The following is a 25407-nucleotide window of genomic DNA, read 5'->3' as shown; positions in this document are numbered from 1 at the left end:
GCTTCTTTTCTCTCTGGCCCCATAATCCTTTGACCTTCAGAGATATGGAATCCCAGATACTTGACAGTTGGCAAACACAACTGAGCCTTCTTCCTGGACACCTTGTATCCTGCCTTCCAGAGAATATGTAGTAGATCGTGCGTTGCTTGCTGACATTTTTCTTTTGTAACTGCTGCTATCAACAAGTCATCTACATATTGTAACAATACACATTCTCCTGGGATAGACTCGAAATCCAGTAGATCTTGACTTAGAGCTGAACCAAATAGGGTAGGTGAATTTTTAAACCCTTGGGGCAGTCTTGTCCAAGTCATTTGGCGTTTTGAGCCCGTTACAGCGTTCTCCCATTGGAAAGCGAAAATACATTGGCTTTCTGCGGCAATTCGGAGGCAAAAGAAGGCATCTTTGAGATCTAAGACTGTGAAGTAAGTAGCCCCGCCCGGAATTAAAGCAAGCAGGTTATATGGATTGGGTACAACTGGATGTATGCTAACAACCGCATCATTGACTGCTCTTAAGTCCTGTACAGGTCGATACTCATCTGTACCGGGCTTTTGAACAGGCAGCAATGGGGTGTTCCAGGGGGAAGTACAGAATTTTAGGATACCATACCGTATGAACTTATCCAGATAGGATTGGATGTTCTTCTTAGCCTTCTGCGGAATGTGATATTGTCTTAGGCTCACTGGATAAACCCCATGTTTCAGTTCAATTTTTATTGGTGGAATATTGCGGGCCAGTCCTGGTGGGTTGTTCTCTGCCCAAACTCCTGGTATGTTAAACAATGTCTCATCACTCCTAGGGTTTTGGCTAGTCAACACTGTATAAAGTCGCCACTCTTCTTCCTTTGGTACGGATAAAGTCATAATACCTGAAGGTCCATTAAACTTTAAGGATGTTGTTCCATTTGGTAGGAACGTAATCTGCGCTTGTAATTTTGATAGCATATCACGTCCCAGCAATTGGACTGGACATTCAGGCATATAAAGGAATTGGTGTTTTACTACGTGGCCTCCCAATGTACAGAGTCGACTTTTAAGAACCGGTTTTTCAGCACTTCTTCCAGTTGCTCCTATCACAGTAATAGTCCTTCCAGATGGAGGAGCAACTAGATTAGTCACCACTGAATGTTCAGCACCAGTGTCGATCATGAACGCACTCCTTTTCCCCCCTATTGATACATCGACCATAGGCTCCGCTCGACCAAGGGGGATGGAGCCCGGTCGGTATCAATAGTCCTCCATGACAGTGTCAGCCAATCCTACAAAGTCCCTACCTTCTCTATCGCGGGACCTTTGCGCTGCTGGAATATACCTGTCTTCCCTAACACTTCCTCTGTTCCCATTACTCCCTCTATAACCATTACTCCCTCCGGGGCCTCCTCTACCTCTCGCTCTACCTCTAAAGTTTCCGTAGCCTGCCCTGGGTTGGTCTCTCTCGTACTGCTCTCTTTGCGGACATTCGTTCCTCCAATGCCCTTCTTCCTTGCAATACGCGCATTGATCCCTACTCAAAGGCTCCCTACTCCATCTATTATTGCCTCTATCTGGGCCCCGTTTATCTACGCCTGCGATCGCTACCGCTAGCATATCAGCCTTTTTACGCATCTTGCGCTCTTCCTCTTTCTTACTTTCTGTATCCCTGTTCATATAGACCTTATTTGCTACCTCCATTAGTTGGGTGATGGACATACCTGCAAACCCTTCTAACTTTTGTAGCTTGCGCTTAATATCTCCGTATGCTTGGCTGACAAAGGCGGAGTTAACCATTCGGGAATTGTCTGCGTCTTCCGGATTAAAGGGGGTATACAAGCGGTATGCCTCCAATAATCGGTCATAAAAGACACTGGGCGCTTCATCGCTTTTCTGGATCACCTCAACTGTCTTCGACATGTTAATGGCTTTCTTTCCTCCGGCTTTCATGCCAGCAATTATAGCGTCTCTATAGGCTCTGAGTTGAACCATATCAGCACCATTTACGTTCCAATCGGGATCGGTGTTGGGATAGTGTGTCGCGGCCCATGCTGCTGGATTGGCTTGGTTCAAAGCACGGGCTCTATCCTCTAATGCTTTAATGGCTGCTTGATTTATTCTTGTCCTTTCCTCATTGTTAAATAAAGTCATTAGTAACTGCTGGCAATCAGCCCATGTCGGATTATGCGTCTGTACTATTGAGGTGAACAGATCAGTCATAGCTTGTGGTTTCTCAGTATACGAGGAATTATGGGTCTTCCAGTTTAAAAGATCGGTTGTGGTAAATGGGACATATACGAAGACTGGGTCAGCGTGTGCCATTTGACCTGCGGCATCGATATAAGCTGACCCGGGATTCAGACGAAGAGGCATCTGATAGTGCTTTAATTGTTGGGCACCAGTCAACTGTCGGGTTTGGATGGGGCTACGTAGAGAGGCGTCAGTCATGGGTTCCGGTCGGGGAGAGATAGGGTATGGGGATGTGGGAGGTCGGTTTTGGGAAAAGGTCGTAAATAAAACACTTCGAGCCGAGCTAGATGAAGCTTGACCGGAAGTCTGAAGTGGCGCCAAATCAGGATATTCGTTTCTAATGGGGGTGGATTCTGGTTCCGGAAGGGGAGATTTAGTACGAGGGGGGGTGGATCCTGTACTGGAGGAGGAAGCGGAAGTGGATGAGGGTAATGAGGGGAGGGGTGCAGGACTTCCTGCGTTTGCGTCACTTCTTCTTAACGGAAAGTAAGGGGGCGGCAAAGGGATCTCGGACTCAGGGGGCGTGTCCAAAATGGGCCTAACACCAGTCCTAGTGGACGAGCAAGTCCTAGCTACCATGAGGCGACACTGCTCCTCGTGGCATGTCTGGAGCCATTTTGGCGAGTCATTTACGGCCTGTCTCCAACAGTCAATATAAGGAAACTGGCCGTAAAGTTCAGGCCTACCCGATACAGCCACGTGTAAGCGCTGTACCAGAGTTGGATCCAAACTGCCACGTGGCGGCCATGCCGCAACCAAAGTAGGCCACTCCCTAGTACACAAAGTGACCAAACGTACAGGAGACATCTTTACCCCAAAATCACAAACTTTGAATCCCTTTTTAAAATTCTTAACCATACATCCTAAGGGATCCGGAATCGTTGACTGCGACGCACCCATACTTAACAATGGAACGTCGTCGACAACGAATACTATACACGCGTACTATTCAACAGTCACACCCGTTTCCTCTGGCAACAGCACCACGTGGTACGGTTACCAAGTGAAACGTACACAATAACAATAAACACTCAGGGAATTCCCGTACACACACAGCTGTTACACCAGTCACTATATAATCAATATTATGCCCTTTGGCGTAACTATACAGTCACCCACGCTATAATTCTCTATATACGAATTACCCGTCTATAACACACCCCAGTAACATCGTCTTTTACAAATAGCGGTTACAGTACGGTTAGCATAGGTCAAAGCACAAGTTAAGGTCACAATACAATTATTAGTGGTTATGGTGTTAAACATGCAATGGACGACAATGATTAGTACTTATTATATAATGTCAGTAAATATACAGGGTTATGGTACCGTGCACTATAATACAGCAACACACTATTAACACTCTCGCTAGACGGCTGAGCTCGCGCTATCTAACAAGATATACACTTTACTAAAACAATCGTTAACACATTTACAATTCCCAACTAAACTATTGGCCAGTACCTTGAATGGACTACCTAAAACTATATACACCCGTTTTGGTTAGCCACACTGCCCAATCACCACATATATAGCGAGCTAGAGAACCGAATTTACACAGGCGCCTCTTAGTCGCACTATCAAAAGTCTAGTGGGTTCCAAATTTACACGCCTTCCCACTTAGCCCAGATAGGATGAGAACTAGCGAACCGAATTTACACAGGCGCCGCTTAGTCTCCCGGTCCCTCCGACCTAGCGAACGTAATATACACCCTAGAACGCTAGTCTAGACAAGACACCGGTGTCCGGCTAGGGCTATTTACACCAGGACCCCGCCTGACTAACCAAATCAAACGGTCTGACTAAAGAGCGTTCGATCGAGCGGTGCGCCTTCGCTCCTTCCCTCCGACAGAGGGGGCAGATACACAGATTCAAAACCCCTTTGGGCCTACCGCACAATCGGTATACCCCTAGTGGGTCCTGCCGTCTAAAACAGCAGTTGTCTTACCTCCTCGTTCCTGAACCTGAGTTCACACTCATCGACGGGGACACCCCAGCACTTCTCACGTAGAGGCCGATGATCTCCTGGACAACAGACCAGTGGCGCCGAGACGAAGGGAGGTCCACGCAGAAGTTCAGGGGTGCAGCCGTAGAGAACGTGGGCAAAGATAGACCGTCTCACGCCTCTGCCTCTCAGCTACCGTTGAACGATGAGCTTCCCGGCCAATGCACCAAATGATACCGGAGAAACTGACGGAAGCCAAGCACAGAGAGATGGACACAGGTTTCTTCAGGAAGGAAGAGATTCTTTATTGGATCACCGATCGGGACTCAGAGGGACTAGCGTCACCAAAATACAGCAAAGTCTGAGTACTGAATACATAGAGTACATTCCTTATATAGCACTGTAGCTCCTCCCACAATTAACTACACCCACACATACCCTTAACCTATTTAATAAATAGAGTCTAAACTCATCCATCCGGTCTAACCACGTGGCTCATCTGATACAAAGGAGAGGGACGCGTAATTCCAGTTCTTACATTCCTGCACCTGGTCAGTACAGTGATAACAGTATCTTAGCTACGTGTAATTAACTAACTGATACTACAAACACATATACATACATATGCCTTGTGGCAATCTTAGCCTGCTAAACTTGTATTTTACTGGAATTACATCACAGTAGCCCAGGAATGATAATTACCCCCATGATGGCATACCATTTGCAAAAGTAGACAACCCAAGGTATTGCAAGTGGGGTATGTCCAGTCTTTCTTTGTGACTAAGTGGCTACTAAAAAAGACTAAACATACCCCACTTTCAATACCTTGGGTTGTCTACTTTTGCAAATGGTATGCCATCATGGGGGTAATTCTTATTCCTGGGCTTCCATATGGTCTCAAAGGCAACATAACCAATCTGGTGAATTTCAATGTGAAAAAACTGAAAAATGTAACACGCTATATTTGACCCTGTAAGTTCCCAAAACACCATAGAACCTGTACATACACGCAACTGTTTTACATGTGAGACATCGCTGAATACAAATATGTGTATTTTATTGCAGTAAAAGCAAACAGTATTTTGACATTCACAGTTAAAATGTCACATAGAACTAAGAACATTTGAAAGAATCTAATTTTCACCCATTTTTTTTTCATTTTATTCATATTAAATTATGTTCTATACCTAAATATTTGATGTTAAGTGAAAGCCCTGTTTCCCCTGAATAAAATGATATATAATACGTGTGGGTGCATTTAATATAAAAGAGGTAAATTACGGTTGGAAAGACATATAGTGCAAATGCCAGGTTTTGTTTACGTTTTGTTTTGATCACAACTTGTACATTTGGCTGTGGTCTTAACCCCTTCTGGACGGAGTCAATAGTGCACGTTCTGATCAAAACAAAACGTAAACAAAAACTGGTATTTGTGCTATATGTCTGTTCACCCACACTTATTATATATAATTTTATTCAGGGGAAACAGGGCTTTCATTTAACATCAAATATTTAGGTATAGAACATAATTTAATATGAATTAAAAAAAAAAAAAAAAAAAAAATGGGAGACAATTAGATTTTTTTTCAATTTTCTTAGTTCTACGTGACATTTTTTTTTTTTTTTTAATTCTTTATTTTTGTAGTGCATATAGTTGGAACAGACGTACATGCGGTACCCCAACGGCAATCCACATGCTTATTTCAACAATAGATACAGTAGGGAATGGTTAAACAATGCACATTTTTGAATATGTTATAGAATGATGCGTTAATCTGATAAAGTAACAATAAAAGATAGGGCAACGTAAAACGAAATAACGTAAGAGTAGGTCTGGAGATTAGAGTATGTCCACGCAGGCGTATAGTATTAACATTGCTTGGGTGAGCCATTAGTCTAGCATGGCCTCACGTTCGGTATGTTTTAAATAGGGCTGCACCCGTTGCATTTGCTTTGATATTGCTGTTCAGGCCCCTTCTCCCTTTTATCAGGACAAGAGTGGTACACGCTTAAATAGGACAGAGTGCCATACAACAACTGTCGTTCTATGCTATGAGTTATGGTCATCAAAAAGTAATCCCTCAGTGTAGTGCCAATTATATGCAGGCTTGGATTTCAGCCGTAAGTTATGTTGGCGGGCGGCTTAATGCCATGCTAGGTTATCACATAGAAGGAAAATAATAACAAAGGCAAAAGTTCCATAGGAATTAAAGTAAAACATTATAACATAACATAAGAGCATGTTAAAGACTCTCGCTGTATACCTATCTAGCATATGAACATGACAGTCTGATCTTGGCACAATTTTTAAGGTAAATTTGTGATTCGCTTAACGTAAACTGCACATAAAGCAAATCTACGTGACATTTTAACTGTGAATGTCAAAATACTGTTTGCATTTACTGCAATAAAATACACATTTGTATTCAGCGATGTCTCACATGTAAAACAGTCACGTGTATGTACAGGTTTTATGGTGTTTTGGGAACTTACAAGGTCAAATATAGCATGTTACATTTTTCAGTTTTTTCACATTGAAATTCACCAGATTGGTTACGTTGCCTTTGAGACCATATGGTAACCCAGGAATAAGAATTACCCCCATGATGGCATACCATTTGCAAAAGTAGACAGCCCAAGGTATTGAAAATGGGGTATGTCCAGTCTTTTTTAGTAGCCACTTGGTCACAAACACTGGCCACAGTTAGTGTTAATATTTGAAAATGAAAAAAAACTAATTTTAACGCCAATTTTGGCCAGTGTTTGTGACTAAGTGGCTACTGAAAAAGACTGAACATACCCCATTTGCAATACCCTGGGTTGTCTACTATTGCAAATGGTATGTCATCATGGGGGTAATTTTCATTCCTGGGCTACTGTACGGTCTCAAAGGCAACATAATCAACCAGGCAAATTGTTATGTGAACAAACTGAAATGCAAGCCTTATATTTGACTCTGTAACTTTTGATAACACCATAAAACCTGTACATGAGGGGTACTGTTATACTCGGGATACTTCGCTGAATACAAATATAGTGTTTCAAAACAGTAAAACATATCACAACAATTATATCATCAGTGTAAGTGCCATTTGTGTGTGAAAAATTCAAAAAAATGTCACTGTCACTGGCGATATCGTCGTTGTAATAAATTTTATAGGGAAAACTCCTCCCACAAATTTACACAGATTAAAAGGAATCCATGTTTAAAATGGAATGAGGCAAAAATGTTATTCTTTGTTAAACTAATTTGCATATGCCCACCCAGAATCCTTTGCGGTTGTAACATCACTGCAGATTTGGGATTTCTGTGGGAAAAGCAAGTCTTATGGCTTGACTGGTGTGCAGATCTTTGTTTAACATTGTATTATATATGTGTGTGTGTGTGTGTGTGTGTGTGTATATATATATGTGTTAAGTTGTATCTGTTGCATGTTGTTTTATGGGGGGTGGAATCTGCACAGCTTGCTAATTGTATTTTTAAATATTGTACATTATATGCTTGTTTTCTCATCTACAGGTTTCAAAATTGGATGATTTTTTTCCAGATATGAATCAATTTGTCTCTCATCTTCAAGAGCATACCATAATGCAAAATGCTATTCTAGTGGACCAGGTACTTAATATTTAGTTTTTGTTTAGGGCAATTCATTTCAACATCTGAAACATAAAAAAACAAAAAAACAAAAAAAAAACATAAAGTACAAGTAGATAGATACAAAGACAAACAAAATAAAAGGCATAGTGTATACAAGCCAATAAAGGCAGTATATCAATCAGATATAAGCCCAAGTAAAGCTTGCAAGAGAGTATCCATAGCCATTACTGCTGTATACTTGCACCCATCAGCAATATATGATTAGATGGACTGTGTAAGAGATCATACAAAATAAGATGAGGAAAAGAAGGGGGAAAAAGGAGAAAAAAAAAACAAGAGAGGCACAGAGGAAATGCAACCTACTGTACAACATGTTCAGTCAGGTCCATAAATATTGGGACATCAACACAATTCTACTCTTTTTGACTCTATACACCACCACAATGGATTTGAAATGAAACAAACAAGATTTACTTTAACTGCAGACTTTCAGCTTTAATTTGAGGGTATTTACATCCAAATCAGGTGAACAGTGTAGGAATTACAACAGTTTGTATATGTGCCTCCTACCCTTCAAGGGACCAAAAGTAATGGGACAATTGGCTGCTCAGCTGTTCTGTGGCCAGGTGTGTGTTGTTCCCTCATTATCCCATTTACAACTAGCAGATAAAAGGTCCAGAGTTAATTTCAAGTGTGCTATTTGCATTTGGAATCTGTTGCTGTCAACTCTCAATATGAGATCCAAAGAGCTGTCACTATCAGTGAAGCAAGCCACCATTAGGCTGAAAAAACAAAACAAACCCATCAGAAGATAGCAAAAACATTAGGTGTGGCCAAATCAACTGTTTGGAACATCCTTAAAAAGAAAGAACGCACCGGTGAGCTCAGCAACACCAAAGACCCAGAAGACCACGGAAAACAACTGTGGTGAATGACCAAATAATTATTTCCCTGGTGAAGAAAAGACCCTTCACAAGAGTTTGCCAGATCAAGAACACTCTCCAGGAGGTAGGTGTATGTGTGTCAAAGTCAACAATCAAGAGAAGACTTCACCAGAGTGAATACAGAGGGTTCACCACAATATGTAAACCATTTGTGAGCCTCAAAAACAGGAAGGCCAGATTAGAGTTTGCCAAACAGCATCTAAAAAAGCCTTCACAGTTCTGGAACAACATCCTATGGACAGATGAAACCAAGATCAACTTGTACCAGAGTGATGGGAAGAGAAGAGTATGTAGAAGGGAAGGAACTGCTCATGATCCAAAGCATACCACCTCATCAGTGAAGCATGGTGGTGGTAGTGTCATGGCGTGGGCATGTATGGCTGCCAATGGAAGTGGTTCTCTTGTATTTATTGATGATGTGACTGCTGACAAAAGCAACAGGATTAATTCTGAAGTGTTTCGGGCAATATTATCTGCTCATAATCAGCCAAATGCTTCAGAACTCATTGGACAGTGACCCGAAGCATACTGCAAAAGCAACCAAATAGTTTTTTAAGGGAAAGTTATGTGGAATGGCCAAGTCAATCACCAGACCTGAATCCGACTGAGCATGCATTTCACTTGATGAAGACAAAACTGTCGGGAAAATGACCCAAGAACAAGCAGGAACTGAAGACAGTTGCAGTAGAGGCATGGTAGAGCATCACCAGAGATGAAACCCAGCGTCTGGTGATGTCTATGCGTTCCAGACTTCAGGCTGTAATTGACTGCAAAGGATTTGCAACCAAATATTAAAAAGTGAAAGTTTGATTTATGACTGTTAATCTCTCCCATTACTTTTGGTCCCTTAAAAAGTGGGAGGCACATATACAAACTGTTGTAATTCCTACACTGTTGTCAGGGTACCTGAAGTCTCTACCTCTGAGAGAGGTAGAGACTTAGAAGTTTATCCGTCCAGAAGGGCTGTTTCCTCCGTTCCTCACGGTCCTTCCGGTCATTTACACGCCGGCCGCGAGGGATCCACTTCCTTTTGTAACACGACGCCCAGCAGTCGACGTCATGACGCCAACCCGGACCGACCTGTCACTCAATTGTCTGGAGACTAATCAGGACTCGTCGGAGGCGTGTCTACTCTCCTGAGCCAGGGTATTTAACAGTGCTTCTTCCATTTGCTCATTGCCCTGTCGTGGTTCTAGCCTGTCTAGTCACCCAGCGCTCTTGTATTCCAGTTATCCTTTTGGTTCCGACCCGGCTTGTTTGTTTTACTCTGCTTATCTCTGTTACCCTTTGACTCGGCTTGTTCCTCGCTTACCTGTCTTCTCGTTCCCTCGACCTCGGCTTGCCTTTGACCATTCTCGATATCTCCGTACGTTAGTCCGGCCATTCTAAGGTCCGGTATACGTACCTTTCTACTGTCTGTACTCTGCGTGTTGGATCCCTGTCCCGATCCTGACATTACGACAGGGCCAATGGATCCTGCAAGTACAAACAGTCAGCTTGGTCCTTCCGATCCTAGGTTTGAAGCCATGGAACACAGAATGGATCAGATGGCCCTAGCACTACAGGCGTTATTATCTCGTGCTAATAACCCACCAGAGGAGACGCGTACTACTTCTATTTCCCCTGTGAGTTCAGGCCTAGAGGTAGCCACTGTAGGTGCCTCTTCCCGCATTACCCCACCAGTACGTTATGGTGGTTCACCTGAGAAGTGTCGTGGTTTTTTAACCCCTTAAGGACCAAACTTCTGGAATAAAAGGGAATAATGACATGTCACACATGTCGTGTGTCCTTAAGGGGTTAAACCAGATCAGTATCCACTTTGAATTACAACCTCGCTCCTATCCTACAGATAGGGCGAAGGTTGGATTTATTATCACCTTACTCATTGAGAGAGCTCTGAGATGGGCCAACCCATTATGGGAGAATGATAACCCGTTAGTATATAATTATAATGCCTTTGTAGCTGCCTTTAGAAGAACTTTTGACCCTCCTGGTAGAAAGGTCAATGCAGCTAGATTACTTTTGCGCCTGAGACAAGAGAACCGAACACTTGTGGATTATGCACTAGAGTTCAGGTCTTTGGCGGCAGAAGTTAAGTGGAATGAGCAGGCTTATATAGATGTATTTTTGAACGGGCTATCAGATGTAATCCTTGACGAGGTTGCTACTAGAGAGCTTCCTGAAAATTTGGAGGATTTAATTTCGTTCATATCTCGTATTGATGAGCGTTTAAGAGAGAGACAGAACACTCGAGAGAGGAACTTTAGACCTTCCTTAAAATTAGCTCCCGCATTTCAAAGTCCTGATTCCACTACCTCACTGTTTCCTGAACCTATGCAGATAGGCAATACTCGCCTCTCAGAAGAGGAAAGACAGTACAGGAGAAGGGAGGGATTGTGTATGTATTGTGGAGTCAGAGGTCACTTACGCCTGAATTGTCCTAATCGCTCGGGAAACGCCCGCACCTAAGTTTCTCTAGAGGATAGGCCTTGGGTGTTTCTATTTTGTCCTCTACTCATAACTATAAAGATCACAGGCTTCTGCTACCAGTTTCTTTAACTTGGGAGAAGGGAGTACTAAAGACCATGGCCTTGATAGATTCCGGAGCTGCTGAGAATTTTATCGACCAGGCCTTTGCTACTAAACACACTATCCCATCCCAGTTAAGGGATACACCCTTGGCCGTTGAGGCCATAGATGGTAGACCTTTACTTGAGCCTGTTATCTTTCGTGAAACCATACCCGTTAACTTAACTGTTGGTATCTTACACGAGGAAAACTTATCGCTTATGCTTATTTCGTCCCCTTCTGTTCCCATAGTCCTGGGTTACCCATGGTTAAAGAGACATAACCCTATTATTGATTGGGAGTTAGGGGAGATACTCTCATGGGGCCAGGGTTGCCAGGAGAGGTGTTTACGGAGGGTTTCTCCATTGGGTATAATTAACACACCAGGTAGTTCTACCCAGTCTACAGATTTACAGATACCGCCTATTTACCTGGATTTAAAAGCAGTATTCAACAAAAAGAATGCCGATACTCTACCTCCACACAGGACTTTTGACTGTAAAATTAATCTGCTACCTGGTACCATGCCTCCGAGGGGTAATGTATATCCTCTATCCACCAAAGAGAATTCAGTTCTAGAGGAATATATTCGGGAGAATCTAGACAAAGGATTCATTAGGAGATCTTCTTCTCCTGCCGGGGCTGGTTTTTTTTTTTTGTTAAAAAGAAGGATGGTTCCCTAAGACCTTGCATTTATTACCGAGGTTTGAATAAAATAACCATCAGAAACGCCTATCCGATCCCCTTGATTACCGAGCTGTTTATCGCCTAAAGGGCTCTAAAATTTTCACCAAGTTGGATCTCAGAGGGGCATATAACTTGGTGAGAATCCAGCAAGGACACGAGTGGATGACAGCGTTCAATACCCGTTATGGGCATTATGAATACACGGTCATGCCTTTTGGTCTTTGTAACGCACCGGCAGTATTTCAGGATTTGATTAATGAAGTTCTCAGGGAATTTCAACATGATTGTGTTATTGTGTACCTGGACGACATACTTATACACTCTAGAGAGATTGAGACCCACCACAGACAAGTCAGAAAGGTATTACACAAACTTCTTCAACATGGGTTATACTGCAAATTGGAGAAATGTAGTTTTGACCAGTCTCAGATAGACTTTCTTGGTTACGTGATTTCTGGGGAAGGCTTTAAGATGGATCCCGACAAACTCCAGTCTATTTTAGATTGGCCATTGCCTAAGGGACTCAAGGCTATTCAGAGGTTTATTGGTTTCTCCAATTATTATAGGCGCTTTATTAAGGGATACTCTTCTATTATTGCGCCTATTACCAATATGACCAGACAGGGGGCTGACACTAAGACTTGGTCTACTGAAGCTCTCGTTGCTTTCAAGACTCTCAAAGAACTTTTTGCCTCTGCTCCAATTTTAGTCCACCCTGATACGACACTGCCGTTCCTACTCGAGGTCGATGCCTCTGAGACAGGCGTAGGTGCTGTTCTGTCACAAAGGTTGGGGGTGGACAAACCACTACACCCTTGTGGTTTTTTTTCCAAGAAACTGTCTGGCCCTGAGAGCAGATATGACATCGGTGATAGGGAATTATTAGCGGTCATTATGGCTTTAAAGGAGTGGAGACATTTATTGGAGGGGACCTTACATCCTGTTACTATTCTGACGGATCACAAGAACTTGTCCTATATTGGGGAGGCTAAGCGACTGTCCGCCAGACAAGCTTGTTGGTCCTTATTCCTGACCCACTTCAATTATGTACTTACTTATAGACCTGGTTCTAAGAACTCTAAAGCCGATGCTTTGTCCCGCCAATATGAACCTTCTACTATATCTGAACCTGTTCTTTCCTCTATAGTTCCGAAATGCAATATTATCGCTAACACGAATCTCAGGATTCACTCTCCGTTACTTGCCGAGATCTTAAAGCTGCAACATCTAGCCCCTAAACAGACTCCCGGGGGTCGACATTTCATTCCTCCTGCTCTTCAACTGGAACTGTTACAATGTTTCCACAACAGCAAGGTGGCTGGACATCCTGGCATTCGCAAGACATGCGCTTTGATCTCTAAAGACTTCTGGTGGCCTGCTTTACGTAGGGATATCAAAGATTTCATCGGTGCGTGTGAGGTTTGTACTAAGACCAAGCAACCTCATACGCTTCCATGTGGATTCCTGCATCCCTTAGAGGTTCCAGAAAAGCCCTGGTCCTGCTTGGCTATGGACTTTATTGTCGATTTACCTATATCTAAAAAACAGACTGTTATCCTCACCGTGGTTGACAGATTCACCAAGATGGCTCACTTCGTTCCCCTGCCTAAACTTCCATCTTCTCCCGAGTTGGCAGAGATATTCGCAAGGGAGATTTTTAGTTTACATGGGATACCCTCCCAAATTGTATCTGACAGAGGTTCCCAATTTGTTTCTCATTTTTGGAGATCCTTCTGCTCTCAACTGGGTATCAAATTGAATTTCTCTTCCGCCTATCATCCTCAGTCTAACGGAGCTGCTGAACGCACCAACCAAAAGATTGAACAATATTTACGTTGCTTTGTTTCCGAACACCAGGACGATTGGGTCGGTTTGATTCCTTGGGCGGAGTTCGCGCACAACAATCTCGTTTGTGATTCTACTCATTCAAGCCCCTTCTTCATGAATTATGGCTTTCATCCATCCATTCTTCCCTCGGTTTCTCCTTCCCAAGGGGTACCGTCGGTTGATGTTCATGTTGCCAATTTGAGGAAGTTGTGGGATCAGACTCGACAAATTCTTCTGCACAATTCTATGCTGGTTAAGAAACACGCTGATAAACGTAGAAGGTTGGCTCCGGTTTTTGTTCCAGGCGATAGAGTATGGTTAAGCACTAGAAACATTTGTTTAAAAGTGCCTTCCATGAAGTTCGCTCCTCGTTATATTGGACCTTACAGGGTTCTGACTAGAATTAACCCAGTTGCGTATCGTCTAGCCCTCCCATCTGCCTTACGCATCCCTAACTCCTTTCATGTTTCATTGCTGAAACCGCTAGTCCGCAACAGAATTTCCTCCACGGTATCCTCTCCTCGCTCTGTTAAGGTGGAGGGTCAGGAGGAGTATGAGGTCAACTCTATCATCGATTCTCGAATATCCCGGGGGAGAGTACAATATCTGGTCGACTGGAAAGGATATGGTCCTGAGGAGAGGAGTTGGGTACCTCAAGAGGATGTTCATGCTCCTCGCCTCCGCAGGGCGTTTCACTCCCGGTGGGCGTATCTGAGAGGGGGGGTACTGTCAGGGTACCTGAAGTCTCTACCTCTGAGAGAGGTAGAGACTTAGAAGTTTATCCGTCCAGAAGGGCTGTTTCCTCCGTTCCTCGCGGTCCTTCCGGTCATTTACACGCCGGCCGCGAGGGATCCACTTCCTTTTGTAACACGACACCCAGCAGTCGACGTCATGACGCCAACCCGGACCGACCTGTCACTCAATTGTCTGGAGACTAATCAGGACTCGTCGGAGGCGTGTCTACTCTCCTGAGCCAGGGTATTTAACAGTGCTTCTTCCATTTGCTCATTGCCCTGTCGTGGTTCTAGCCTGTCTAGTCACCCAGCGCTCTTGTATTCCAGTTATCCTTTTGGTTCCGACCCGGCTTGTTTGTTTTACTCTGCTTATCTCTGTTACCCTTTGACTCGGCTTGTTCCTCGCTTACCTGTCTTCTCGTTCCCTCGACCTCGGCTTGCCTTTGACCATTCTCTATATCTCCGTACGTTAGTCCGGCCATTCTGAGGTCCGGTATACGTACCTTTCTACTGTCTGTACTCTGCGTGTTGGATCCCTGTCCCGATCCTGACAACTGTTCACCTGATTTGGATGTAAATACCCTCAAATTAAAGCTGTAAGTCTGCAGTTAATGCACATCTTGTTTGCTTCTTTTTAAATCCATTGTGTTGGTGTATAGAGCCAAAAAGATAAGAATTGTGTCAATGTCCCAATATTTATGGACTTGACTGTATATGAAACTTGTGGGCCACAGGCTGCATGCAACCCACAATGAATATCTTTGCAGCCAGGCAAAGATGTTCATTTCTCGGGTCACCGAGATGCGGGCGGCGATGAATTGAAACAAGCGGAGGCGGTCCAGAGGCTTGCAGGCTGTGCCAGGAGCAAATGGAGGCAGTCTAGGAGAGAATGGAGGAGGGCGGAGGCGGTCCAGGAGGCGCGTAGAGGTGCGGAACATCACATACTGATGTGCCGTCTACAGGCTCCGCCTTTACGGAGTTTTTGCTGTGTCACATGCTACAGATGGGGCCAGTGGGGGTATAGACGCAAGACACCAGATACACGTGGTGAGTAAAGTGTGAGTCTGGAAGCTTATATTTTTTTATTTTTTGGGGGGGTTCGGGTTTTGTACAGGGGGGCTGGAGTTTTGTACAGGAGGGTTGGAATTTTGACCAGCGGGGCTAGGGTTTTGTACAGGGGGGGCTGGGGTTTAGTAGAAATTGGATGGGTGGGCAGCAGATTGTAAATGGGACGGGGGGGGGGGGGGGGGTTATCAGTCACCACTACCACTTTCAAGCCCAATAAGGCTCCATCCAGGCTCTATTAGACTCCATTAGGGTCTTTAATAAAGATTGAAAGGGACTAATACATAAATCTGCTTTAATTATTAAATAAGATGTGTGTGTGTGTGTATATATATATCTATCTATCTATCTATATATATATGTGTGTGTGTGTATTAGAAGGTGGGGCCTGAAGTTGTGGGAGGGGCTATGTCCCTTTAAAAGGGACTCTCCACTCCTACCTAGCTTACCTGCTGGTCCAGACATACTTTTGGCTGATTGGTTGACTGCACTTCCGGTTTCCAGCACTGAACGTTTGTTTTTCGCTGCACTCAGTTCTCCTGACAGCTAGTCGGTTGTTCACTCCGCCACTCGTTACGGGACTTTCCCATCCAAACAGTGAGTACAGCAGACGGGTATCATTGTACCCGTCTGCATGTTAATCCTAGCCTGACCCGCCGAGGTCCCCGGCTCTGGTTACACAAATCGGGGATACAGCAGACCACCCACGGACTGACCGCAGGTCACAGAGGTCTGGGGTATCCCTGCAAACTGCCTTCACTGGCTTGCGTTAGTCTCGTTGCGGCAGAGTGTCACGGGAAGTTTTCAGGGACAGTTAAGGGTGGTGGATTACCAAAAAGGTGCATCTAATGCCGGGTTGCTCCCTCCATACACCGGCGCATACCCGTAGATACAGCCGACACAGGTTCTTGGTACATCAGCTGCCTGCCTCTTTCAACCAAGCAGGCAGACAGGTTACATACGCTAAGAAGACTACTCCCATCACTCCCAGGGCAGTCACGGCCTACAACACACAACACTTAGGTATGCATAAGGAGGCACATACTGTAGAAACAATTTAAGCCAGTTATGGCTCGGTTGTAAGATGGTTGCATATATACAATCACCATTAGCTTAAACATATGTCTATGCAACCTGCTTTAATGTTTGATTTTTCATAAAAAAATACAATGTCAGCCAAATATGTCTCTCATGTTCTGCGTTCATATCTATTAAATCTTGTTAATCTAAAGTATTAAGTATATTCTGTTCCCTCCCCGGCACCCCATTCTCCTCCTACCGCTCTCCCCTCCCTCCCCCCCATATGTCTGGCTCAGTAATACAGGGGCGGCCAAACCCTATCAATCCCATCCAGCACTGTAATACAGAATATGTCTGGTCCTATTAAATCCATCCGGCACTATAATACAGAGGATGTCTGATCCCTCCACAGTTGCAGGTCTGACAGCCGGATAGCAGCTCCCTCCACAGGTGCAGGTCTGACAGCCGGATAGCACGACCAAGATTAGCACTACAAGTGACAATGCAGGCTGTGACCTAGAGGCAGTACACGCATACCACTCTATGCGGTCTAGGGGTTAATTATACTTGCCTTATTTTTAAGTCAATTATATGTGTTGATTTAAGATTTATTAAGATATTGCTTAGGTATGGCCAAAGTCTAATTTTTAAAATATTAAGGACTGGTTATTAATAAATATGTGGATATAAGTACAAAATGCATAACGATGAATGATATTCCTCTCGGGTGGTTAATTATACCATTAAAATTACGTTACAATGCTACCTGATAAAGCAGGAACTAATGGCCCAGGGTGTGTATACCGTATACTCACACCATGGTTCTTAATTAAATCTGCAAACCTCCTTCCGTGATTCTAGACCATATTACAATCTATAAGAATATCTTTCTTTATGCGGTGACCTTATATACTGATTCTCATTGCAGGGTTCAGAGACTGAGACAAAGACAAGAGTATTGTATTACTTCCTTTGGTGCGTTCACTATATGAACAACGCACGTTTCGTTAAAGCAGACATTCAATACTAATGTATGCCGGGCACAAACTGTGCCAGGCAGACATTTGCTATACTGCTAGATAGCTAGAGGCCTCACATGTTGCATAGATAGGGCATCACTCGTTCAAACCCTCCACTAACCAAAAACTCACCACCAGTAAACCCACACCCAGCAGATCACCCCCTCGCGCCAACCATATCAAAACTGACCCAGCCACTTGGCACTTAATAGGGACTCACCTGTCACTAGTATAACAAATAATTTCGCCACCTCGGCACTAGTTAAAGAACAACCTTATAACACCCTCCTTAATTAAACTCACGATTCACATGTATATATTTCAGTATGTCCCAAGTTCCTGAAGGATACGAACTGTCAATAAAAAAAAAATAAAAAATAAAAAAAATAACAAATATGCCACCCCCCACACGGAAAGGGGACATCAGCAGTCCTTCATCTGATTAGATCATGGACCATCCCATGATTCACGGCCGAGCTACGCAGACGTAGTATACCTTTTTCCTGCAACGGCCTGCAAGGCAGAACTATACAGGCTTATGCAAGCCAATAATAACAAATCAGACAAAACAGAAGTTGCAAGAGCTATGCCAACCTGTATACCAGGATCGTCTCTATAGTAATACCCATGAGGCAGGGAACGATAGAGAGACTGGTATCCCGTAGCCATCCAGTCGTGACACCAGAAACCACTCGCAACTGATATTCCTGGCCCTCCCCATTCCCAACCAGGTTATTCATACATGCCCATCATCTTAGGGCTTTAAGTCATTAACCCAACCATATGGTAACGGAAAACCTCAAAGGACATCCTGGAGGGCATAGACGTTATTCTCGTCTCACTTCTCGTTCCCTCCCAGGATGCCACAGAGTAACGCTCATACACATAGGGTGATATCTCTGTGGTCCTTAAGGCCAGAGACACAAGACTGGGAATTATTCATCAGTATAGTTATAACCTTCCTGGTCTTGTGTCAGTACAGACACTACTGCATTCCACATATCTCAGCCTATATTTCTAGTAATGGTGTCCTGTAAGTCTACCCGCAGGTCATTGAACTCAGCTGGTATACAGTATATTTAGTCATGGCATTCCAGCACCTATATCCTGTTCCCCGTGTAGACCCTACAACGATCATATGTCATATTGAACGTTGCTGTACGATATCCTTATGACCAAATGTCAATTATGGCTTCGCTGTCATAACCAGTAACTTTCAACTGATCTACATCTTAAAATAACCACCAACCCACCTCATTAAATTCCACTTACGTTACCTCCCAGTACCACAGGAACTATATTGTGCCACTCTCGACCTCGTATGCATAGTCCTCACACAAAGCCATTTAGGGGCCTTGGCAACATAATTCAGGTAACCTTAGTGGACAAATACGTATTTTTTACAATCTCTCGTTGGGGCACTAAGTTCACATATCAGCTGGATTCGAATGCATGCGTAAAGTGCAGCCATCTCACAGCTTTCTACCTGTAAATCAACCACGTATTATAGTATTATATTTCTGCTATATCTTGCACTGTCCACAAACGGCCACACAGTAGCTGTCCTCACGACCCTACCTACCCGGCCTACTCCTGGCCAAACGCACAGAAGGTAATAATTCCCTCATAACAGACGTTCCCCATACCTCTCATTGTACTACTTCAGTCTAGCATATTGTCAATGACGACGCGCGCAACATGCCACATACGATACATACTGAAGTTATCATGTGGGTCGCAGTCAATTCCATACTGGACTATTCCCACATCACCACTGCATATTAGACCAGTTCATATACATCATATGATAGGGTCCTTCCCACTTTCATGGCTATTGGACTGCTCGGGCAACCATGGTACAAGTTACCACATTAGCCATGCACGTGCAATGCCTATGGTACGGCCCTACCCAGCATCTAGGCTGTTAAGTAATTCCAGCTTACAGGGGCAACCATGACCTTATCATACCATGGAAATTTTATTCATGACCACACTCTTCATATGTTGCATACGACCACTATAGCATAATGGCAGCCCCTCATTTGAGCTATTACATCTGGCATAGGAATTACAATTTGACATAAGTTTGCAATTTTGTCGCAATCTACTACATACTTCAGGTTCTTATAGCGGACGGACGCCCAGCAGGAACTCACCTAGGCACAATATATTTAGGTGTCTCTTCCCTATACATATATTTGTCTTTAACCCCTTAAGGACACATGACATGTGTGACATGTCATGATTCCCTTTTATTCCAGAAGTTTGGTCCTTAAGGGGTTAACTAGGGTCATCTACATATGTAGTCACCCCGATGCAGCGGCTAACCCAGGGCTTGCTGCAATCTCAGGGTACAGTTGGCTATGGGGTAGGTGGCCGGGAAGTAACTGCTGACCAGTTATCTAGTCTTCAGTTTCAGGCATTCAGGAGGTCCCCAACAACTGCCTCACCGATAGCCACGATCGCTCCCCAACTCCAAGAATTACCTATGGAATATGAGAGTTGCTAAGTCACAGCAGGAATTCACACAGTTGGCCCTCATAAAATGCGCACACTGCTATGACGGAGCTTACAGAATATATCAAAGTTCATATCAGACCACCACCTTACAAACTGGTTCAAGAATACAACATTGGGGGCTTTTTTTGCCATTTTTTGCCACATCAAAATAAATGTCACACAACATTATTAAGTTATATCTCCCGGGCATTCAAACACCACATGTGTTCAGTTACAAACACCATTCTCAAAACCACCAGATACTTGGCTTTTATGGTTTCCTATGACCCAGAGAATTTACCATCACAGGGCAACGCAATTCTAAGCTTTGCCTACGGTATTCTAACCTGTACAAATTCAGGATCACTACGTATTAAGCTTACCATCAACTAAGACCAGCCAGTGGGGTCACAAGGTACTTATGCAGTACTACCCCACCTACAAGGCATACCTCAGCCGACACATGCATTAAGGAATGCATTTGTGTAATTTCACCATAATCTGCTAACTCCATGTCTTGTGTTTTCGTAATAAATATCTTGCCCAGTTACTTACAAGCCTACCACACACACGTCTGTTTCGGCACACCTCTACCGAATTTTCTTATTATGGTGATAAGTATACACACACTTGCTATTTCATACTATACTGAAATGGCCCCGAACACACATTGGAAGGTGGGGTCTGAAGTTGTGGGAGGGGCTATGACCCTTTAAAAGGGACTTCCCCCCCTCCTCATGGGCGTCCGCAGAAATTTTTCCGGGGGGGAGAGGGGGGAGGGCATAATTGTAATGACATCTATGCTTGGCCCCTTTTTGACAGTGTCATGAAGGGGAGGAGCATAGTCATTATCACATAAAGCCAGGGTGAATAGCGTTTTCACAACTATGGTGTCAGGAATACATGTTTGTATTCCTGACACTACAGGGAGTGCAGAATTATTAGGCAAGTTGTATTTTTGAGGATTAATTTTATTATTGAACAACAACCATGTTCTCAATGAACCCAAAAAAACTCATTAATATCAAAGCTGAATATTTTTGGAAGTAGTTTTTAGTTTGTTTTTAATTTTTTTATTTTTAGTTGTGCAGTTGGTTACAGGGTATCAAACAGACGCCACAGTAGCGTGGTTCAAGAGTACCAAAAAGGGTAGACAGTGGCATGAGAATATGCACATTTTTAGGTATGTATCAAGGTTAGCTAGTAACAAGTAGTTATTTAAGAGATTAATTAGGCGAGTGAGTATAGTACAAATGTTTAAACATATGCATAAGCTATAAAGAAAACAGCTTATTTTCAGGTGAATACTCAAGTGAGTAAATATTGTGCCACCAGGCAGGTTGTGGCATGCTGGGTTGTCATCTGCTCCAATCATGCTGTTAAGACCATCGTGTGCTGCCGCCTCAATTGTGGTATTAGGATCAGATATGTCCGTTTGGTGGTAGCCACCGCCAGAGCTTCAGTTGTTAAGGTAGCCAGTTGGGATACCCGTTGTGATCAGGCATGGCGTCGATCAGCATCCAATACTCAGGCACAAGGATAGTTCTCTTAGGGCTCCACTGAGTCCATTGCGACCCTGGGACCCACTGCAGGTCAAAGTGTCCCTGAGCCTCCGTGGTCTTGTAACCCAGCCGGTAGGTGAGTGTGGGCATGATGCTCCTATGTTCGTCTGCGGTCTTGGATATAAGGAGCTCTTGTGAGGCGTGCCCATGCAAGGTAGGCGCTGAGTCCGCTGCCGTCGAGTAGGTCTGCTTGCTGTGTGAGTAGTCAGCAGGACCGCGGGTCCCCGTTGTCCCGTCGTGGTTACGGCAATAAGCCCTGGGTGGTCTTAGTTCTGGCCATGTGTTGTGGGAGCTCTCTCTCAGCGCGCTTTTTCCAGCGAGTTATAGGTTGGGTGCAGCGGCCATTTTGTATGGGCCGCATAGTAGCTGTCGGCGGTGAGTCTCTCAGAGGGACTGCCAAGATATTGCCTGCCCGGTGGGAACCGGGATAACCCCCGCCGGCCCAGAGGGGGGGTAAACGGGGCCGGGGACCCCTGATTCTCAGTAGTTGCCGGTGCGTGAAGCGAGGCAGCGGCCGTCCGCCCCACTCCCCTCCCGGGGTGGCCTCAGTTTTTCCAGCCTGGAGCATCTCACCAGGACCCAGTCCACCCGATTTCAGGTGTTCCAGCTGCACCAGGACACTCCAGGGCCAGGTAACACGCTCCTCCAGTGGGTTCCAAGCAGAATGTGGTGGGTTTTTGCCCATTATTAGACGAGTTCCCTTGGAGCCATCGTGACTTGCAGCTTGCTAGCATGGCCGCCCGGCCCCGCCCCCCTTTAGTTTGTTTTTAGTTATAGCTATTTTAGGGGGATATGTGTGTGTGCAGACTATTACTGTGCATAATTATTAGGCAACTTAACAAAAAACAAATATATACCCATTTCAATTATTTATTTTTACCAGTGAAACCAATATAACATCTCAACATTCACAAATATACATTTCTGACATTCAAAAACAAAACAAAAACAAATCAGTGAGCAATATAGCCACCTTTCTTTGCAAGGACACTCAAAAGCCTGCCATCCATGGATTCTGTCAGTGTTTTGATCTGTTCACCATCAACATTGCGTGCAGAAGCAACCACAGCCTCCCAGACACTGTTCAGAGAGGTGTACTGTTGTCCCTCCTTGTAAATCTCACATTTGATGATGGACCACAGGTTCTCAATGGGGTTCAGATCAGGTAAACAAGGAGGCCATGTCATTAGATTTTCTTCTTTTATACCCTTTCTTGCCAGCCACGCTGTGGAGTACTTGGACGCGTGTGATGGAGCATTGTCCTGCATGAAAATCATGTTTTTCTTGAAGGATGCAGACTTATTCCTGTACCACTGCTTGAAGAAGGTGTCTTCCAGAAACTGGCAGTAGGACTGGGAGTTGAGCTTGACTCCATCCTCAACCCGAAAAGGCCCCACAAGCTCATCTTTGATGATACCAGCCCAAACCAGTACTCCACCTCCACCTTGCTGGCGTCTGAGTCGGACTGGAGCTCTCTGCCCTTTACCAATCCAGCCACGGGCCCATCCATCTGGCCCATCAAGACTCACTCTCATTTCATCAGTCCATAAAACCTTAGAAAAATCAGTCTTGAGATATTTTTTGGCCCAGTCTTGACGTTTCAGCTTGTGTGTCTTGTTCAGTGGTGGTCGTCTTTCAGCCTTTCTTACCTTGGCCATGTCTCTGAGTATTGCACACCTTGTGCTTTTGGGCACTCCAGTGATGTTGCAGCTCTGAAATATGTCCAAACTGGTGGCAAGTGGCATCTTGGCAGCTGCACGCTTGATTTTTCGCAGTTCATGGGCAGTTATTTTGCGCCTTGGTTTCTCCACACGCTTCTTGCGACCCTGTTGACTATTTTGAATGAAACGCTTGATTGTTCGATGATCACGCTTCAGAAGCTTTGCAATTTTAAGAGTGCTGCATCCCTCTGCAAGATATCTCACTATTTTTGACTTTTCTGAGCCTGTCAAGTCCTTCTTTTGACCCATTTTGCCAAAGGAAAGGAAGTTGCCTAATAATTATGCACACCTGATATAGGGTGTTGATGTCATTAGACCACACCCCTTCTCATTACAGAGATGCACATCACCTAATATGCTTAATTGGTAGTAGGCTTTCGAGCCTATACAGCTTGGGGTAAGACAACATGCATAAAGAGGATGATGTGGTCAAAATACTCATTTGCCTAATAATTCTGCACTCCCTGTATAGTGTTCCTTTAAGCAAATTAAATGAACATTGTGGTCACCATAACAACTTCATCTAAATGAAAATTTTATGATGCCAGGAAGCCCCTGGGTGCTCTTTTCTTGAAGGGGTTAAAACACTCTCAAATGGTTTAACCCCAAAGGCTTCCTCCAGCTCTAGGTCCCTCAGTGGTATTCGGCATCTGAAACGGAGTGTCAGGAAGTGCAGACTTACGTCAGGCATGGGTGCCGCTGATTGGCTAGAGTTGACAGTTGACGCTCTAAGCCAATCGCTAGTTCCTGGTTCATATTTTTTTTTTTACTTTTTTATGAATGGGGAGCTACTGATTGGCTTAAAGTGCCAGCTGACCGCTCTAGCCAATCAGCAACACCCCTACCCAGCGGCACTCTGTGCTTCCTGACACTCAGTAAATAAAAGTGAACACATTAACACTGATATTTTTTTTTACCTGGGGAGATGAGAAGGTCCAGAGTTTCCCTGCCAGGCCCAGGTATCAAAACCTTATGATGTGGTGTCCAGAATAAAGTGGAGGGTTCACTTCTATATTTGGCTCCTTCTGCTCCTTTACCTTTCTGGTTATTTTGCGCCCTTCTGCTCCTTTCTCATTCTGATTCCTTTCTGCTCCTTGCAGGCCCTTTCTGCTCCTTGCAGACCTTTTCTGCTCCTTCTCCTACTTTAGCTTTGTGCTCCTTGCTGTCCCTTTCTGCTCCTTATTCAACTATACCTTTGTGCTCCTTCTGTCCCTTTCTGCCCCTGCTCCTTGCATACCCTTCCTGCTCCTTACTGCCCCTGCTCCTTGTAGACCCTTTCTGCTCCTTGCTGCCCCTGCTCCTTGCAGACCGTTCCGGCTCCTTGCTAACTCTTCATTTAGCCCCCCCCCCCAGTGCCTCACTTGCCTAATCTATACCCCCCCATGCCTCACTTGCCTAATCTATAGCCTCCCCCCCATGCCTCACTGGCCTAATCTATAGGCTGCCCCCCCATGCCTCACTGGCCTAATCTATAGCCTCCCCCAATGCCTCACTGGCCTAATCTATAGGCTGCCCCCCAATGCCTCACTGGCCTAATCTATAGGCTGCCCCCCCCCATGCCTCACTTGCCTAATCTATACCCCCCATGCCTCACTTGCCTAATCTATAGCCTCCCCCCATGCCTCACTGGCCTAATCTTTAGGCTGCCCCCCCATGCCTCACTGGCCTAATCTATAGCCTCCCCCCATGCCTCACTGGCCTAATCTATAGGCTGCCCCCCAATGCCTCACTGGCCTAATCTATAGGCTGCCCCCCCAATGCCTCACTGGCCTAATCTATAGGCTGCCCCCCCAATGCCTTACTCCCCTAATCTATAGGCTGCCCCCAATGCCTTACTCCCCTAATATATAGGCTGCCCCCCATGCCTTACTCCCCTTATATATAGGCGCCCCCCATGCCTTACTGGCCTAATCTATAGCCTCCCCCCATGCCTCACTGGCCTAATCTATAGGCTGCCCCCCCATGCCTCACTGGCCTAATCTATAGCCTCCCCCAA

At 44.6% G+C, this 25407-nt stretch overlaps 1 protein-coding gene across 1 annotated transcript in view; it reads left to right on the top strand.

The window, feature by feature from the left end:
* Positions 1-25407, top strand: part of LOC134609422 (telomerase reverse transcriptase-like) — a 741267-nt gene that overhangs the window by 77378 nt on the left and 638482 nt on the right. The window contains exon 3 of the mRNA XM_063453098.1: positions 7688-7783. Coding sequence (XP_063309168.1) covers positions 7688-7783 — 96 coding nt within the window. The remainder of the gene's footprint in view (positions 1-7687; positions 7784-25407) is intronic.

This window comes from Pelobates fuscus, chromosome 4 (genome assembly GCF_036172605.1).
Source record: "Pelobates fuscus isolate aPelFus1 chromosome 4, aPelFus1.pri, whole genome shotgun sequence".
NCBI classification, from domain to species: Eukaryota; Metazoa; Chordata; class Amphibia; order Anura; family Pelobatidae; genus Pelobates; species Pelobates fuscus.
This window is presented reverse-complemented; position numbering and strand designations above follow the sequence as displayed.